Here is an 18,123-nt window from a genome sequence, read left to right as displayed (position 1 = left end):
AAGACGTTCCCCTCCTCCCGCCGGGAGCCCCGTCTGGTTGGCGGCCGCCTTTTCTCTCTCCCCCCCACCTCCCGCCTTTCTCTTCCTTCCCCGCCTCCTCAGAGGCCGGCCAGCCAGCCAGCCTGCCCCGGGAGGCAGCGCAGAGAAGGGTGCCGCCGAGCTGGTTTGGAGACAGCGAGAAAATGGAAGCAGCGGTTGGTGGCGTTTCAGCTCAGCCAGACAACCGGCGCTAAAGGGAACACCCGAGCGGGTGGTCCTGTTGCTGCTGCAAGCCGCGGAGGGGAGCCGAGCCGAGCCGAGCCAAGGGCGATGCAGCTGCAATTGCAGCTGCAGCCGAGCTTGGCTGTCCCTGTGGTCGGCTGAAGTGAGGTTCTTTCGTAGCCGGGCCGGTAACGCTCTCGGGGCGGCCCGGGAAAAAGGCGAGACACGCACAATGCGCGAGGCGGACGCGGCTCTACGTTGCTGAGCAACTGCGGCCCGGGGAAGAGGCTTTTCAGCGCGACCCCCGGCGGCAACAGGGAGTCCAGCTGCGATGTAACCCCAAGGGAGGCGCGTTGCACGAAGGCCTCTTTCCAGAAGCGCTGGCCTTCGGCTGTGGGCAAATAAATGGTTCTTCTTGGACCCCAAAGGATTGGCTCGTTTGACACGTCCTCGGAGTAAGTATTAGCTTCTCCGTATGCAGCAGGGGGAGCCGGTGGCGGGCATAATGAGAGGTTGTTAAGTCGCCTGGGAGCGGGCAGTTAACACTAACATCGGTGTCTTTGCGTCACCCGCTTACCTACTGTGGACTCAATCATTGCTTTCTCAACCTAGTTTTCCCAAGTTCCCGTATAGAGTGAGCCACCAACGGTCTGGGTTGCAAGATGAAAACCTTTGTGGTTCAGAGAGAACGCAAATGATTCTTGAATTTAAAGCGCGTTAAAGAAACTATGTCCATTTCTTACATAAGTGCCATAGCCTAAATATGCAGTCCGAATGTAAATTGGTTTTATTTTGGAACACTGAATTGACGATTGACAAACCATGTTTTTACCGGATTGAATTGACCCATTTTCTGGATTTGCACATTACATTGAACCATAAACTAACCAAATAGGTAGAGAGTCTGATAGTTAACAATCAGATCTGTCCTTTTCTACAAATGCTTTACATATGTCCTGAAGCCCAAAACTGGCTGCATTGCTCAGGAAAGGAATCTTCAGTCTCCCACACTCAGTGTGCTATAATTGTGAAAAAGGGCATATTCAGTATTGGGAAGTTAAACAATTTGTTAATTAAATACAGTTGCTGTAAAGTGCTCAAATTGGTCAGCTTGATGCTAGCTAGGTGGGTCCAGAGAAGATGAAGTCTCATCTTGCAAAGTTATGAGTTTGATACTGTGAATCTTGTGTAGAGGCTCCTCTGTAGTACAAGTAAATCTTGCTTAGAGACACAATAGCAACCCGCAACTTGTAATTTTACTTCTACATTCTCCATTAATTTTGCTTATCACTTGGGAAGCACACAAATACTCATGTGACTGTGAGACATAATGACAATTATAAATGTGAGAATTGGTCACAAAACTGCAAGGTTTTTTTTTTACACCATTGTAATTTTGAATTGTCTCTAAATTGAGGCAGTCAGTAAGCAAGGACTGCCTGTTTACCTGTCTCAGCTCCCTATAGTCTACAACAGGGGTCTCCAACCTTGGCCACTTTAAGACTTGTGGACTTTAACTCCCAGAACTCTGGGAGTTGAAGTCCGCAAGTCTTAAAGTGACCAAGGTTGGAGACCTCTGGTCTACAACACTCCTAGTTAATAAAGTCCAGGTACATGACTGAAAACTGAATCAGGATGGTAGTAAATCTATCCTTCAGAGAAGGAGTTAAACATTTTCTTTGAAAAGGCATTGTTCTCCTTATCAGTGATTTCTGGTGCGACAGACAGGAAAGTGATCGTTCTGATCCTACTTGATTTCAGCATCTTTCAGTACCTTCTTGTTATCATTCTGTCATTCTCCAAGCATCAGGAGTGCTATATTACATAGTTCTCATTCCTGAAGGGATACAGGCAGTTGTGTGGGCAAAGTTGAGCAGTGGACTATTCCATTGATGATTACTGTAGGACTTGATATGGTCCTTATTCCTATTCCCCATGAAATTAGTCTGAACAGGGTTGTGCTTCCCAGATATTCACAATTTGAAGATCTCAAAGAGCAGGTGGCAGCTGTGGGAAAGAGGGCCTTTATATGTAGTAACTCCATCTTAAGCAGTAATTGTCTGGAAAAGCTGGCATTAACTCTGTGTCACTTGTGCCTTGGTCACCTCTCAATTGGACTGGTTCAATGCACTGTACATGGATCTGCCTTGAGGAACATTAAAAGCTACAGCTGGTTCAGATTGCAGCAGCTCAGATGTTAATGGTTTACCTCAAGCCAACCACATAACAATTCTGAGGAAATGGAATGCAGAAATTAATAGTGAGTTGCTGGGTACAATTCAGAGTGCTGCTGGTCAAATTTAAAGCCATTCCTGATTTAAGCTGCTTTCTCCCTATAAAGTCTGCCCACCCCATAAGATTCAGTAGGAGAGTTACACGTCCCCATGAGTAGAGATTATCACCATCAGGAACCATAGAAATGTTCCTTTTCAGACACTGCTCTCTCCTCTGGAATACTATATCCCCAGCCAATGTTGGATGAGACACTTCACTACTGTTTTTTAGGAAGCTTGCCTTTTGGTCAAGAGATTGGAATTCTGTTAAAGTTTTACTTGCAACTCATAGTTTCGCAGGAGTATTTCTAGTTATTTTTTATCGATTACATTAGGGAGTTATCCTCTGCTAGGAGTTGTCAGAGTAGATCAGTAAATTTACAGTTCTGTAAATAAGTTCTTTCCAATGATAAAAATAGGCAATTGACAGCATATTTATTGACATATGTTTCTCATTTTTCTGTGGGGTTTTCTCTCCACTAGATGGTGAGATTATCTAATAATTATGAAATTATCAAATGTCTGAAAGTTTGTTCCAAAACACTAGTGTATATGTGCATATACTGTAGTAAAATTGTTATTTTGAAATGCCACAATCTCTTGTTCTTTTGCTCAATATGTAGTGTTAATCTAGCTCTCTAACACAATCAACTTAACCTTGATACAGAGACAAAAAATAACTGATCCTGAGTGAAAATAACTTGAAAAAATTAATAGTCTACCAATTTTTCTTTGCTTATTTGCTAGGAAATTCAGAGCTTTGTTAGTTGTGACTGAAGTAAGAATACAGTATTAATATTTCTATTAATGTTAGTGTTTCATGTATTTTGATTGCACAATCCAAGAATCTATGAAATAAATTAAATGGCAGTTTTGAAAGTTTTGTCCAAAAATTGGTTGATAAAAAAAATTGGAAAAACTTTTTGTGATAGACATTGCATGTTCCAAAGGCTAATTGTTCCCTGAACCACAGTCAAAGCCACATTGGTGGTATGTTTTTTCACTGATTTTTTTAATGTATTTTGCATCCAAAATCTACTAGAAATAGAATTTTTATCATTTGTCCTTAAAAATCACACTTGCCTGTACTAATTGTAATGAAAAAGTATTTACCAAAATGGCACCAAATATGTTGAATATCCATATTTATTAAATATTCTTTGCATTCTAGGAAAATTAAAAATGAATTGGTGACTCATATGAAAAATATATTATAAAATGAATTCCATACAAAAATAAAAACACAAGAACAATACTGTAGTGCTGTAAGAACAGAGTGTCTAATAATGTGCAGAGGTGCTAGGTCTAATCCCAATTCCTCACTTCTGATTTATTAGGTTCTTTCTCATGAATGTGTAACAAGCATTTTCCTTGGGGCCTATTTATGTTACATAGCCCTCATGAGTACTGTTATAGTTATTTATTAATAAATTAATCAAATTTATACAGCTGCCTATTTCAAATTAATGGGTCTTTACTGTAGGACAGGTTAGGAAAAGTGACTGATTTGCTTTATTTTTATTTTCCACATCACCTGAAACCTTCACTATTTAGCAGGAAAAAATGTCCACCCGTTCTGCTCCCAAATCTGGGATAGGGAAATTTCGATTGATGGCCATAGATTTAGGCATTTGTCAAAATCTGGTATTGAGACTGCTGAGCTGTGAGCCACATGGGAGTTTCTTGATGCTGTAAAGCAGGAGTAAAGAGCATATTAATTTTTGTTTCATCAGTCCCTAGAACAGGAGAGGAGCTGGAAGTTCTGCAGTGAAGGAGAACCTTTTCCTTTGCATCAAAACATTTCCCTCCATATGAAAATACAATTGGTCTTTAGGCCAAAGCTAAGAATCTTTTTACAGGTAGTCCTTGACTTACGACTATAATGAAGCCTGCCAATTAATAATCATAAGCCATGAAGGTTATAATGTGAGTCATCATATGACCAACCCAATTTTATGATCTTTTTTGCAGCGGACGTTAAGCAAACACCGCAGTCATTGCACAAGCCTATTGTTTGTTATGAGGCATTTTTGCTGAAAACTGGAAGCAAATGATGATTTTCATCAAAAACATTGTAAATCATAATCATGTGACCACAGGTGCTTGAAATTGCTGTAAATATTGTTCAGTTGATAGTCACCAAAAATATGATCATGTGACCATCTGACAGAAATTTGGAATGGGATCATAAGTACCTTTTTTGGGGGGGGGCTGTTGTGACTTCCAGCAGTTGCTAAGCAACTAGTTATAAGTCAAGGTAGTCCTCGATTTACAACAGTTTATTTAGTAACCATTCAAAGTTACAACAGCACTGAAAAAGTGACTTATGACCATTTTTCACACTTAACAACTTTTGTAGCACCCCTATGATTATGTGATAAAAATTCAGATGCTTTGCAATTGACTCATATTTATGACCATTGCTGTATCCCCGAGTCATGTGATCACCTTTTGCGAGCTTCTGACAAGCAAAGTCAATGAGGAAACCAAATTCACTTAACAACTGGGTTACTAACTTATCAACTGCGGTGATTCACTTAACAACTGTGGCAAGAAAGGTCGTAAAGTGGGATAAAACGCACTTAAATGTCTCTCTGAACAACAGAAATTTTGGATTCAATTGTGGTTGTAAGTCAAGGACTATACATTAATTTCAATTCTTTTCCTTGCCCATATTAAATTAATTAGTATCAGTGGATAGTAAAAATGGTAATTATTTTATAAAATTAATATACATAATTAAGCCAAATTCTTAATAAAATACTAGTACTCAGTTTTGTCTTATGCTGAGGTCAATGTAATATATGTACCCCACCACACCTGTGTCAGCAGAGGAGGCATGCTGCAGGCCCTGTCAGACAAGGAATTCTGGCTGGCAGGGTCCAGGAGATGGGTCTCTGCAGTGGTGCCTGCCCTTTCGAACCTCTGAACTCCTGCAGTGAGATAGGCTCCACCCTTTTGAACTTGTATAAGAGGCTGAAGACCTGGTACTTCTAGATGGCCTGGGGAACCCAAAAGGAAGCGTCACACTGGCGGTGGTTGTGAATCCCACTTCCCCCTGTGCATCCTGCTCCCTCAATCCCCATCTTTTAACTATAATTCTATTTTTGATAGTATTTTCCAATTTTTAGTGTTTTAGAAATACTTTGTCTATTTTTATTTTAATACTTTTAATACTGTAAGCCACCCAGAGTCACAAATAAATTAATAAAACAAAGAAAGAAACAATCAAATAAATAAATGAAATGAACTGTCTATCTCAGGGATCACTATCTTCTTTGTGTTGGCTTCACTCTAATCCCCTCCATCCCCACCTTCCTCCCTGCTTTATTTCAGGCCTGCTGCATTTTCTGACGCAGCTATCCTGGCACAGCTGAGCAGTTCTGGCCAAGTTTGAATGCCTCCTACTTGGTGCTTGACCAGGGGTGAAATCCAGTAGGTTTTGACATGTTCTGGAGAACCAGTAGCGTAAATTTTGAGTAGTTCAGAGAACCGGCAAATACCCCCTCTGGCTGGCCCCAGAGTGTGGTGGGAATGGAAATTTTGCAATATTCTTCCCCTGGAGTGGGGTGGGAATGGAGATTTTGCAGTATCCTTCCCCTGGAGTGGGATGGGAATGGAGATTTTGCAGTGTCCTTCCCCTGCCACGCCCATCAAGCCACACCATGCCCACCAAGCCCACAGAACTGGTCGTAAAAAATTTTTGAATTTCACCATTGTGCTTGACCTGGCCGGTCTGGAGGCATCCTGAACTAATTCCTTCCTGGGGGTCTTTTCCCATATGTTGGAGCCTTTGTGAAGAATAATCAACCCATACAAGCCATCTTCCATCACCTGATAGGTTTGAAACAGCTAAGGATTGATACTTGACGACAAAAGCAGTGGCTACTACGCTGTCACTGCAAAGAAATGTACACAACTTCCCCAAAGAATTTCTGTAGCTTCTACCAAATACATCAAGTGTTTAAGCAGTTATAGAGGTTTTATGTGAAAAAAACAAAAGTAACATGTTTATCCACCTATAGCAAAATGTATTCTGTTATAGATCACATATAATAATATATGAAAATCCTCAGCTGCATTGTGACGTTATGTTACCAAAGAGGGAGTATGCTGTTATTATACACATCATTGAGTAGAGTCCCATTGAGCTTATTCTGAATAATATATGATTGCATGGTAATTGGGCTTCTTAATTCTGGCAAGTAAATTTTACAAATCTGTTATGAGTGAGCATGGTGCAAGCAGCATTTTTGATAGGGCTCATTAAAAACTGATTTATTCATGAGAAGATTGAGTCCTTCATAGAAACAAGCACATCTGTATGTATTTACAAAATTACCTGATAATGGGGGGAAAGTTTTAAAATCAATTGCAAAATTACCTTTTAATTTTGAGAAAATCAGAAAAATAAGTTTAGGGAATTATTTTTTTTATGTCAAGATACTTCATCAACTACGCTTGCTTACTGAGCTCAGTAGCACTTGAAGTCTAATTCTATAACCTTTGATATTATTGCTAAAGCCTCTCTTTCTCCAGCATAAATAAATTCTCAATTTTAAAATTAACCTACTCAAATATGTTCAGGATGGCAAATAATATTGTAAATCTGAATGGTTACGCAGTAAACTTAATAACAATGAAGGGGAACTTCATTTTTCTTCTATCCATGCAAAAATACATTAAAATCTCTAAGCTGCATCCACCACCACCCCATTTTTTTGCATTCAAACTTTGCTTTGTTATATAGGAACATTTCTTTAATTCTCCATGTAGATAAGAACATACTGAAATTTAGGGCAACTAAATGGGTTTCTCTTTTCAGCAAAAATAATAGTACAACAGGAAGACAAACACCATAGGTAGTTTAAAGGCTATGCTGTTAGACCTCTTATTAGTGTATCCTGTATTTCAAATATCTTTTGTTACTTGTAGAGACTGCTTATAAAATAAACAAAAGGGTTCACATTAACTTATTTTTGTGGCTTTTAAAAAGCAGAAACTAACAGAAGTTACATGGCTCATATCTGACATCATGCACCACCGGTGGCTGCTGTTAGCTGCATGCTTTTGGGTAATATTCATGTTCATGGTTGCTAGCAAGTTCATCACATTGACCTTCAAAGATCCTGATGGTAAGTTGAACCAACTTTATTCTTATTAATACAAGTAATCGCTGAACATTTTTGTGTCCAAAACAGTGTAAGAAAAGTTAAACGATCTTCTAGTTTTCTTTTTTCTTACCCATTCATATTTTCATTATGTTGACTTCAGAATAAACCTAAATGATTCTACAGCTTCCCTGTGAGTTGCAACAGTGAAAAATACTTAATGAAGGCGATTTCCACTTTTCTTGGCTTTTTCTTTTCTTTGTCTAAAAAGTCTAAATGTTGAATGTTACAATTATTCCTTATTTCTTTCAACATTGAGCACTATCTAGGAAAATGAAAGTGAAACAAAGATTTGATAGAATTTTAATTTTATATGGAAAGGTAGATACTGATTTTGACATATCTGAGCATTTTGTGTATTGTTCCTTTTCAATTTAACCTATAATACTTGTGCATAGACGTTAAAATCACATATGTCCTGTCCTATAGGGAAGGTTTTTGCTTAGTTCTATTAGATACTTCTATCCCTGTTCCCTTTCATAGACTAGGAGAATGGTCTTCATTAGAAACACTATACCAAGTTAGTATCTTCCAATCAACTTTGCAACACTTACATGATTTTGTGAGATTTCCCTTTTTTATGTTCCTCCCTAGTCTAAAATTCAGTCCTTGTGGTAAAAATGACATCTTTTCAGACTTGGTTTAACAAACAGCACAAACATACGGTAACTCTGAGAAGATGGGGAGTACTGTATTGTCTCAATACATGTAAGGTGACAAGTTTGGAGAACCTGGTTTACAGAGTTCATTACACTAAGGTTTTCCAAATCATGACATTAGTTTTTTTAAATAATTTGTGTCCTATTTAAAGTGTAATTTAATTATAATTATATACTTGTGATCAATCAAATTGTTTATGCAGTATAAAGAAAAAAAAGATTGTTCTTATTCAGTTGTTCTGTTTTCTTCATCTAGTTCATGGTGCCAAGCAAGAGCCAGTAATACCAACAACTATAACTGAAGTAGGAAAAGATCACGTAACAAAAGAGAAGAGGCTGCCGGGACAGTTTCAGGTATATAAAAGGGACAGGTCGAAAGGCTAAATAAATGGTATGGTTGCAGAGTTCTCTATGTTATATTTCATTGTGTTAGATTGTAACTGGTTCTTAGAATCAGTCAGCCAAATAGTATAGAGATTTATGAGCAAAACATCACTGTAACCATCTGTACTGCCTTCTGTTCAAAAGCAATTTTCCCTTGCTTTATTGTCCAGGAATTGAGGAGTTTTATTTTTAAAAACTATTTTGGTATTGTTTGATGAATTAAAATTTTGTTATGTTATTGGGTTATATTCATATTTTAAAACACAATATTTTATATTTTTGTATATAATTGGGGATACATTCCTAAGTATGCTTATCTGGGAATCTGTTGAACATAATAACAGATTATAATAACAATAATCTGGAGTACCACGTTCTGTATCAGCTTTTAGAACACGTTTAGAAGTTCTGTAAATTTCTAAATTGTCCTTCAGTTTTTCATTTAAATTTAAACACTACCAATGTGCACCATTTTTGCATAATTTCTATTTTTAATCAGTAAAGTGAACACCATCTTCCTTTTTCTATGATCAGAAAAAAATATTCATTCATTTTAGTCCACATTTAGAATATTGTTTTGTTTGTGCTCCCCATTTATTTGTAGCTTCAATTTCTAAAATTTTATTTTGTTTCCTTACTGCTGAAATCAAATTACTTCGCATCAGCTTGACAGAAATCGCTATTTCAAAAGACAGTAATACTGTGATACTGACCTTTAGAAACTTGGTACAGGTAGTCCTCAACTTACGATCACAATTGAGCCCAAAATTTCTAAGCAAGACAGTTGTTAAGTGAATTTTGCCCCATTTTGCAACCTTTCTTGCTACAGTTAAGTGAATTACTGCTATGGTTAAATTAGTAACAGTTGTTAAATTAATCTGACTTCCTAATTGACTTTGGTTGTCAGATGGTCGCAAAATGTGATCACATGACCCTGGGACACTGCAACTATCATAAATACATGCCAGTTGCCAAACATCTGAATTTTAAATCATGTGACTATGAGGATGCTACAAAGGTTATGTGAAAATGGTCCTAAGTCACTTTTTTCAGTGCTGTTGTAATTTTGAAAGATCAGTAAACAAATGGATGTAAGTCAAGGACTATCTGAATACATTTGAAGTGCTAGATTTTCTTGTATGAGTTAACGTTGAAATGCAAAATGATTTTTGTTCTTCTCTTCTGCCATCCCAATCAATTTTCATATCAAGACAATAGGAAAAGCTCTATCTGAAGACCTTGTACATGAAGGCTTGGTCCACATAGAGAGGCTTGAACTACTCAGGAATGTCTGCCAAGATGCATCTCTGAAAAACCTCACCCATACTGCAGTTTCCAAGTTTGTTTTGGACCGAATTTTTGTATGTGACAAGCACAAGATCCTCTTTTGTCAAACTCCAAAAGTTGGCAATACTCAGTGGAAGAAAGTCTTGATTGTTTTAAATGGTACTTAGTTAACTTTTAAAATCCCAAATGTGTGTTTGCTTAGGAAAAAAAAGATTTCAAAAAATTCTAACAGCAAAATATAAAAATAACATGATTCAGTGGAATACATATTTATTTTGGGCATTTTATATTTTGCTTGAAAGCTGCTTCAAATATCCTAGCCCAGTGCTAGCTATTCTGCTAACCTTTTAAAGTTAGACAACTAAGATATCACAGGTACCTTAAATTTAAAGGTTTAATTTAAAGCTCTCAAGCTCCCAGGATTCTTCACAACATAAAATTTGATCAAAATGCAGCTTCGAGATAAGGGAGGAAGAAAAGGATGATTGCAAAAATGTTTGCAATGTATTTCCATATTTTAATGTCTACTTGAAAATGACGGTTTCCATGGCTGAAATTAATACAAATCAATAGTTTAAGTGTTTATATCCATTTTTAAAGAATTGAGCAATTTATTACTTGCACCTAACACCATCTTTAGGATATATATACAAGTTTTTTGGTAGAATGTTCAATTTTATTTTAAATCACAGAAGCAGTAGCACCACATCTACCTCAGACAGACAGAGATATAGATATAGATGGGTTTCTGCTTTATTTGTTATCACAGTTTCATTGAATCCATTTTGAATTATTGGTAACATTTAGTTCAGGGCAAATTATAATTAAAAAATGAAATAATTTGTAAAAATAACAAACACTAAGAAACCACTATAAAATAAAGTAATAAAATTTTAATTTATTTTAGTAGCACCTTTGATTTTAATATAAAACAAAGTAGGCAGTGAGACAGATTCAGCTCTACTATATTATAAAATCAGCTCCATTCGATGTGGACACTATTGCTTTGAATAATTTGACTTTGGGGGCTATAATTAAAATATTGTAATTAAGGTCTTCTGTTGATGGAATTCTTTCTGACAGTGGACCTAATAGGTCCAGTCAGAGTCTTTTTTAAAAGTTGGAGACCCTTTGGAGCAGACAAGATGACAAGAGATCTGTTATTACAACTAAAGGAAAAGAAAGTCCTAGTGTACAAACAGATTTCTACAATATTAGATTTTGGCTTAAGGACAGGCCAAACTTGCTAAACTACCTGCATGCTTGTACTCTGGCTTATATACTTTTCAGGCATAAGGCTATAATGGAGAGATACACATAACTCTGTGGGTAGTATGAAATCAGGGAATTGGCTAATCACATGTCAGAATTAGGAATCTGGCTTTCTGCCCATATCTAAAAAAAACTAGTACAATTGACCCAGAATTTTTGGATCCAGCTGTTGCAGTTCTAGATTCAGCAATTGGTCAGACTTTGGGATAAAATACCTTGCACGCATAGAATGTTATCTGGCATGCTGACAGCTGAAAGGGATTAGTTACTCCAATATGCAGACTCCAGGAGTCTTTGAATAGAAACCCTAGATTGTCGCAACATGCTTTTACATGGAGACTTGTGATGAAGACAATTCATTGAGCTTTCCATTTTTGGTATTTTAGCAATTTGGGATCCAGGCCTGGATTGTAGGACGATGAGAACTTAATAACATATCAGGACATGGAGACTGGACCGTAAAGTAGAAAAGTATTCCATAAGTAGGCAGCAGTAAACTACTTGATGGACATTTTCATGAAGTCACCAAAGCCTGACTTGTCTTTACCTTTTTACCTAATACCAAATGAATAATCATGACAGCTGCTAGTGTAGATCATAATGGGAATAGACTGAAAGGTGCCATTATAAGAGCAAGTTCTAACTTATTTCTTCAGGAGCTTTTCCTTCCATCAACGAGATCCCTGAAAACATTGTGCATGACCATGAGAAGAATGGTCTGCCACGCTTATCTTCCTTCAGTGATTCTGAAATTAAAAAAAGGTAAGTAGTATTTTAATGTGTCTTTGAAAACTCTTTCCTTTATGAAAATTTCATTTTTGATCATTTGTGCAGTTTATTATTATTTATTTAAATGTATTATAGCTGCCCACTCCCATACTCTTAAATAGAAGCAATAATCAGAAAAGGTTTTGCAGGTAGTCCTCGACTTACAACCACAATTTGAGCCCAGAATTTATGTTGCTAAGTGAGAAATTTATTAAGTGAGTTTTGTCCCATTTTACAATTTTTCTTGCCACAGTGAACCGTTGCAGTTGTTAAGTTAGTAACACAGTTATTAAGCGAATCTGGCTTCTACATTAAGTTTGCTTGTCAGAAGATTGCAAAAGGGTATCATGTGATCCCAGGACACCACAACATCATAAATATGAAACCAGTTGTCAAGCATCTGAATGTAAATCATGTGACATGGGAATGCTGCAAGGGTCATAAGTGTGAAAAATTGTCATAAATCACTTTTCAGTGCTGTTGTAAATCTAGGACTACCTGTATTATAGCTTTGGATGAGGATCTGTGTTGTCCCTGTATAGGCTCACAGTTATATAAAAAGCATTAAAATTGTAATAAAGATCAGTTTTTGTTATTTTTGCATGTCGCATCTTGACTTTAGAAGAGAGAGTATAGCTGTAAAGTACTGCTTTGGGATTTCTAAGAAATCATGTGGAAGCAAGGATGGAGTTGACACTCCCTACACAAAAAAACAGAGACCTTTACAAGCAATAGTTCTGTGAAAACAAACAGAGTGATGGTTACAGTTATTACTTCATTTTTAAAAAATAATAATTCTTAATCTTGATAATAAATGATATTCATAAGTGGCCTTGATAGCATTTGCATCTTTAAAAATAAGATATAACACTGAAAAAATAATTTGAGTACAGGAAATCTTTGTTTAGTTGCTCCAATTGGGACTAGCAAGATCATAAACATGAGGATTGATCATAAAGTATCTTCTTCATCACTGTCATAATTGTAAATAGTTGCTAAATGAGGCAGTCAACTAAGCAAGGATTACCTGTATAGTCCTAGGAGCAGGACTATAAGAAAAAATGTCATTAAAGACATTGTCATCTCTTTAAATAGACTTTTAAGGACAAATTATTTGTATAATTTGATTTCATTTCATCTCTGTCTTTATTTTTTGCTTTTTTTTTTAAATAGCCAGCTATTTTAACAGGTGCATTCAACATTAAGTGAACAGACTTCTGTTCAGTGATAGAAGTTTATTATGCACTTTTTGGAACAGATTTATATGACATACAACTTTGAGTAAATCCTGCTAACAGATTCCTGTCAGGTTCTTTGGCCATTGCCTAACTAACAGTGGCCAAACAATGCCTGATTCTTTCCAAACAATATTCTCAAGGAGCTCTCTTTAACAAAATTTATTGAGAAGAAAAGTATAGTGTTGTTAAGAATTTCAACATTCTGCATTTAGCAGCAATAGATACCTGCATGATAGACACAAACTCCTCAATTTTCTTTCTAAGAGCCTTCTTTCTTTCTTTCTAAAAGCAAGGAGGTAGATCTTTTACTTAAAATGGAGAAGCCAGCAGTTTTTATCAGTCTGGGAACCAATTACAATAGTCTTTTTTCAGCACCCATTCAAAGTTATGGTAATGATAAACAAAGGGATTTTCAACTGTTCGTCACATTTGTGGTCATCAGCATATTCCACAGTCATGTTATCATGATTGGAGCACTTGGCAACCAGCTTGCATTCCAATGATCACAGCATTTGTAACTTTTATTGCTAACTTCCACCAAGGAAAGTCAATGGAGAACCTGGCAGAAAGTTGCAAATGGCTGCGGGATGCTGCAACCATGTGGGAGTCATTTAATGATACTAATTGGAATTGCTGGAACTGTGCTTATTAAGTCAACATGGTCATAAGTTGCCAGTCCCAATTACATCATTAAAGGAGGACCATCTGTTCTATAATACTATTCTGACATTAGATGAACATAACTGGAAGCAATCAAAGATCTTAATTTTTGCAGATTTCTCAGTTAAATAGTGTGCAAAAATGCTTAACAGCAAAATAAAAGTATTATTTTAAAATTTCCCTAACAAGTACATTTAACCAGTTTGTAAAGTGTCTTAACTATGTGATGCCTCAATTGCACATCATTTGCTACTATGGTCATTTGAGAGAGGAATATGGGCAAATCAATACTGTTGTAAACTGAATTTTTAGTAAATTTTAAAATACTATTTTTGCTTATGTTTTCCATTTAGATTGAAACTGTATTTCAAGTTCTTCATCGTAAGAGATCCTTTTGAGAGGCTTATCTCTGCATTTAAGGATAAATTTGTCCACAATCCTAGATTTGAACCTTGGTATAGACATGAAATTGCTCCTGGAATTATTCGAAAATATAGAAAGAATCGCACTGAGACTAAAGGACTGCAATTTGAGGACTTCGTGCGCTACCTAGGTGATCCAAATCATCGATGGTTAGATATACAATTTGGAGATCATATAATTCATTGGGTAACCTATGTTGAACTATGTGCCCCCTGTGAAATAACATATAGCGTAATTGGACATCATGAAACTTTGGAGGAAGATGCACCATACATCTTAAAGGAAGCAGGGATTGACCATCTGGTATCTTACCCTACAATTCCTCCAGGCATAACGATATATAACAGAACAAAAGTGGAACACTATTTTTCAGGCATAAGCAAGAGAGACATAAAGCGCCTTTATGCCCGCTTTGAAGGAGATTTTAACCTTTTTGGCTATCAAGAACCAGATTTTCTACTAAACTAGTATCTAGAAATTCTGGGCAAATGAATCTAAATCTTAACTGTAAACATGTACTGTGTAACTGAGGCTCATATTATTGCAATGTTTCTAGATTTTTCCAAATGTTCTTTGCATTTGTTGAATATTTGCAGTAGGAGCCACAAAGGACTGCCAATTAGTCACTAAAAAAAAGTATTACTGCAGGACACTGCAATAAAGCAGTTTAAAAATTATTAAGATAGTAAATATCAGACATTCCTTTTTTCATTAGCCAATAGAGAATGAATGGACCAGTAATCTGCAAAGAAACTTGATATAAATACAAAACAAAATGTTTAGAAAGGGCAGGAAATAACACTTATGTCAATGGTCTTACAAATCTATGGAGACCAAACAAATTGGTAAGTATTGTATAACTTAAGGAAAAGACTCCAGATCCTACCATGGAATCAATCTGAAAGTCCTTTTGCTGTAGTCTTATGATGGTTGCCTAATACTATTCATTCAGGAAATAACAGTTGCACAAATTTTAATTTGTAAATTTCTGAGTTATTATGAGGTGAAAAACCTTTTGCAAGATAAGCTGTGGATCCCATTGAAGAAATTTTAGAGAACACTAAAAATGATTCTTCATTTGCTTTGTAACCTTAAAATAAATACCAGTATAGTATTGACTGTGTAATTTACCGGGATCATTAAGTCTATGCATTTTGCTGTGGTCTGCTAATCCTGCCCCCAGTGGTGCTATTACAAAGTTGCCATAATGAATGAGATCAATGTTCTATTGAAACATAGCATCTTATTTTTGGGATTTCTTAGTTTAAGAAATAACCATACATATAGCTGAGGCAGCAAGCTGCCATGAGGTATATTTACATATGTAATATGTAAGTCATGTTTGATCTCTCAAATCTTGAAATTATAAAACATTACAAAATTGAGAAACAGGTGCCTATTGGTATAAACATATACCATGTTTCATCATACTTATAATGAGGCATAATTCCATCCCTATGCCCAATAATTTATGTGGAGTTTTCACAACTGGCCACTGGGTTTGTTTATTTCAGGTTCATAAAATTAATAAATTATCCTTCCTCCCCAAATACTCAATTTTTCCAAATGAGTTTCTTTCCATACTTTCACAGCAGAATTTGCCATATAAAATTATCAATGAATAAACAGCCAGCTTAATCCAAAATATTGATGTTTGTGTGCATAACAATGGAAATATTAATATAAAATGTAAATGCCCAGGATTGTAAAAGCATATGTGTGTGTTATTTCTGTTGGATGAAGAAAACTTTTAAGTTCACCAGCAATAAAATCTTAAAAGTTGATGCCTTTGTTCCCTTGGGTTTTCAGGAGGAACAAATCAGTTAAATTTTAGTTAGCAGTACATCAAAAATAAATTTGGAGCAATACTTTACATGCTGTAATAAGGTCTTAATGACCTTGGCTAGAATGGTGGAAATGAAGAGAAAATCTATTAAACTGACTATAATTCTTAAGAACTTTTGTATTTGTAGACTTTAAAAAAAATCAGTGCCAAATTGTTCCTTTCTGTGAAATAAACTGCTAATGAGGCCTAATTTCAGAAAGATTCCTAAAAACTGAGCCATTCTACACAATATAGAAACAAAGGTAGTGGAATTCATAATGTAACAGGATAAGTAGGGGTGGGTTTGTACAACTGCTGGTCCTTTCTAATCCCCTGCATGTAAATAAGGCATACAGTAAGTATGGTAAGTACTCTCCTATGTCCAACACAGCAAATTTGATGAGGTGGAATGCCTGGGCCTGCAGACAGTATTGTATTTGTTAACACATGGTTTTGTTTTACAATCTTTCCATCTCAACTATAGCAAATCTGGAGAAAACATAACTTTTTCAGGATTATTATTATTATTATTATTATTGGTGCCTTCAAGTTAATTTGGTCTCCTGGTGATTAGATGACGAAGTCTTTAGCAACATTTTTTCAGGAGTGATTTTCCTTTGCCTTCTTCCTAGGGCTGAGAGTTGCTTTCAGACAGAATTAGAACTCAGTCTCCTGGTTTCTAGCCTGGTGCCTTTAATCAAAATAAATTGGCTCTTCCTCTGTAATTAGAGAAAGCATATAAAATAACCCACACGTAGATTACAGCTATTTTTATTTTGTAATGTGTAGAATGGTTTAAATTTGTGTATTGTGAATTATGGGATATTTTTCCTGATAGATACCTGTTCTTTGTAAGAAAATTACATATTAAATTGTTGTGTGCATGAGTGGAAAGCTTGTGTGTGCATACTGCCACCTATGTATGTACTTACAGCTTTCCTTTACAAAAGTAATCTCTATAAAAAATATTCTACATGAATCTGTTACTATTACTTACCTTACTATTAGCAAGAAAAAAACAACAAAACTTAAATATTGTCCTTCTAAAGAAAGGATATTAATAAGATCTCTGACATGGTAAGATTAAAGTTATTTTTATATGAAGTGATAGGAGAAAATATGTTTATTTCAGGATTAATGAGCTGATCAAGTTCTTTCTCTGCTGAATTAAAATGTAATAATATGAGAAATGTGTAGTAAATTAAGGCCTTAAAAACTAGTTCTAATAAAAAAGTGAATCTTCCCTTCCTTCTAATTGCCCGGAATATATTGAGCCATGTCTCTGTTCTCAAAATAAATATGAACTAAAATACAGGTGATTGTATTTATGCTGCAAATCTACTTTTTGTGGTGTTTTTTTTTTATCTCATAAAAGATGCGGGCAACTTTCAAAATAGCATATTCCTCTACCTCAGGAATGAGAAGGATGCATATCACAGTCGGTTTATGGATGGCATCCCTTGTCACTCCATGACATCACTTCATAGTCAATGAAATCAATTCTTGGTATTGTTTTCCCTACTTTTTCCTAAAAAATCTTTTTAAAATCTCCTGAATTTCTCTTAAATATATAAATAATATATATCAGCAGAGCCCTCATTCAATGACATTTAACTGATTTTATCTATTCCTAAATGTTCAGCTGTTAAGACTCAGAACAGCCTTAAACAACTTGACCAGTTTCATATTTATGTTCTATCTTATTATTTTTATATTTGTATCCTGCTACAATGAATTCATCCATCAATGGCTTACACAGAAACTAAATTTAAAATGAACATTAAAATGAAATTTAAAAAAAAAGAAAAGTATGATTCCACAGGTTAAAAAGTTCTCTGGAGCAGCTCCATCATTATCTTTAAAAAGGGACTCTGGGATAGCACCCGTCTGATATCTACAGGGAAACTGTTTTAGAAGATTACTGCAACTATTGAAAAGCAGTACCTCCTTGTTTCAACTCTC

At 35.9% G+C, this 18,123-nt stretch overlaps 1 protein-coding gene across 2 annotated transcripts; it reads left to right on the top strand.

The window, feature by feature from the left end:
• Window positions 1–133: 133 nt before the first annotated feature.
• On the top strand, window positions 134–17,512 carry CHST10 (carbohydrate sulfotransferase 10). Of its 2 annotated transcripts, none has more exons than XM_058184617.1 (6): window positions 134–656; window positions 7,474–7,609; window positions 8,561–8,658; window positions 9,900–10,134; window positions 11,904–12,009; window positions 14,267–17,512. In XM_058184617.1, the coding sequence occupies exons 2-6, from the start codon at window positions 7,510–7,512 to the stop codon at window positions 14,802–14,804; spliced, it is 1,077 nt and encodes a 358-aa protein (XP_058040600.1). In that variant the 5' UTR covers window positions 134–656; window positions 7,474–7,509; the 3' UTR covers window positions 14,805–17,512. The 2 variants fall into 2 exon arrangements, with proteins under 2 accessions (XP_058040600.1, XP_058040601.1); XM_058184618.1 differs by having other exon boundaries at window positions 7,471–7,609.
• The last annotated feature ends 611 nt before the right edge of the window (window positions 17,513–18,123 follow it).

The sequence above is a fragment of the Ahaetulla prasina genome, chromosome 5 (assembly GCF_028640845.1).
Source record: "Ahaetulla prasina isolate Xishuangbanna chromosome 5, ASM2864084v1, whole genome shotgun sequence".
NCBI lineage: Eukaryota > Metazoa > Chordata > Lepidosauria > Squamata > Colubridae > Ahaetulla > Ahaetulla prasina.
The sequence above is the reverse complement of the archived record's forward strand: the minus strand, read 5'-3'. Positions and strand labels throughout refer to the sequence as shown.

What these genes read in the sequence shown, in the direction of transcription:
- CHST10 (XM_058184617.1), top strand. Translation starts at nt 7,510, where the DNA reads ATGCACCACCGGTGGCTGCTGTTAGCTGCATGCTTTTGGGTAATATTC. An exon ending in GACCTTCAAAGATCCTGATG is followed by an intron (nt 7,610 to 8,560) that starts GTAAGTTGAACC and finishes TTCTTCATCTAG; the next exon opens with TTCATGGTGCCAAGCAAGAG. An exon ending in GATTCTGAAATTAAAAAAAG is followed by an intron (nt 12,010 to 14,266) that starts GTAAGTAGTATT and finishes TTTTCCATTTAG; the next exon opens with ATTGAAACTGTATTTCAAGT.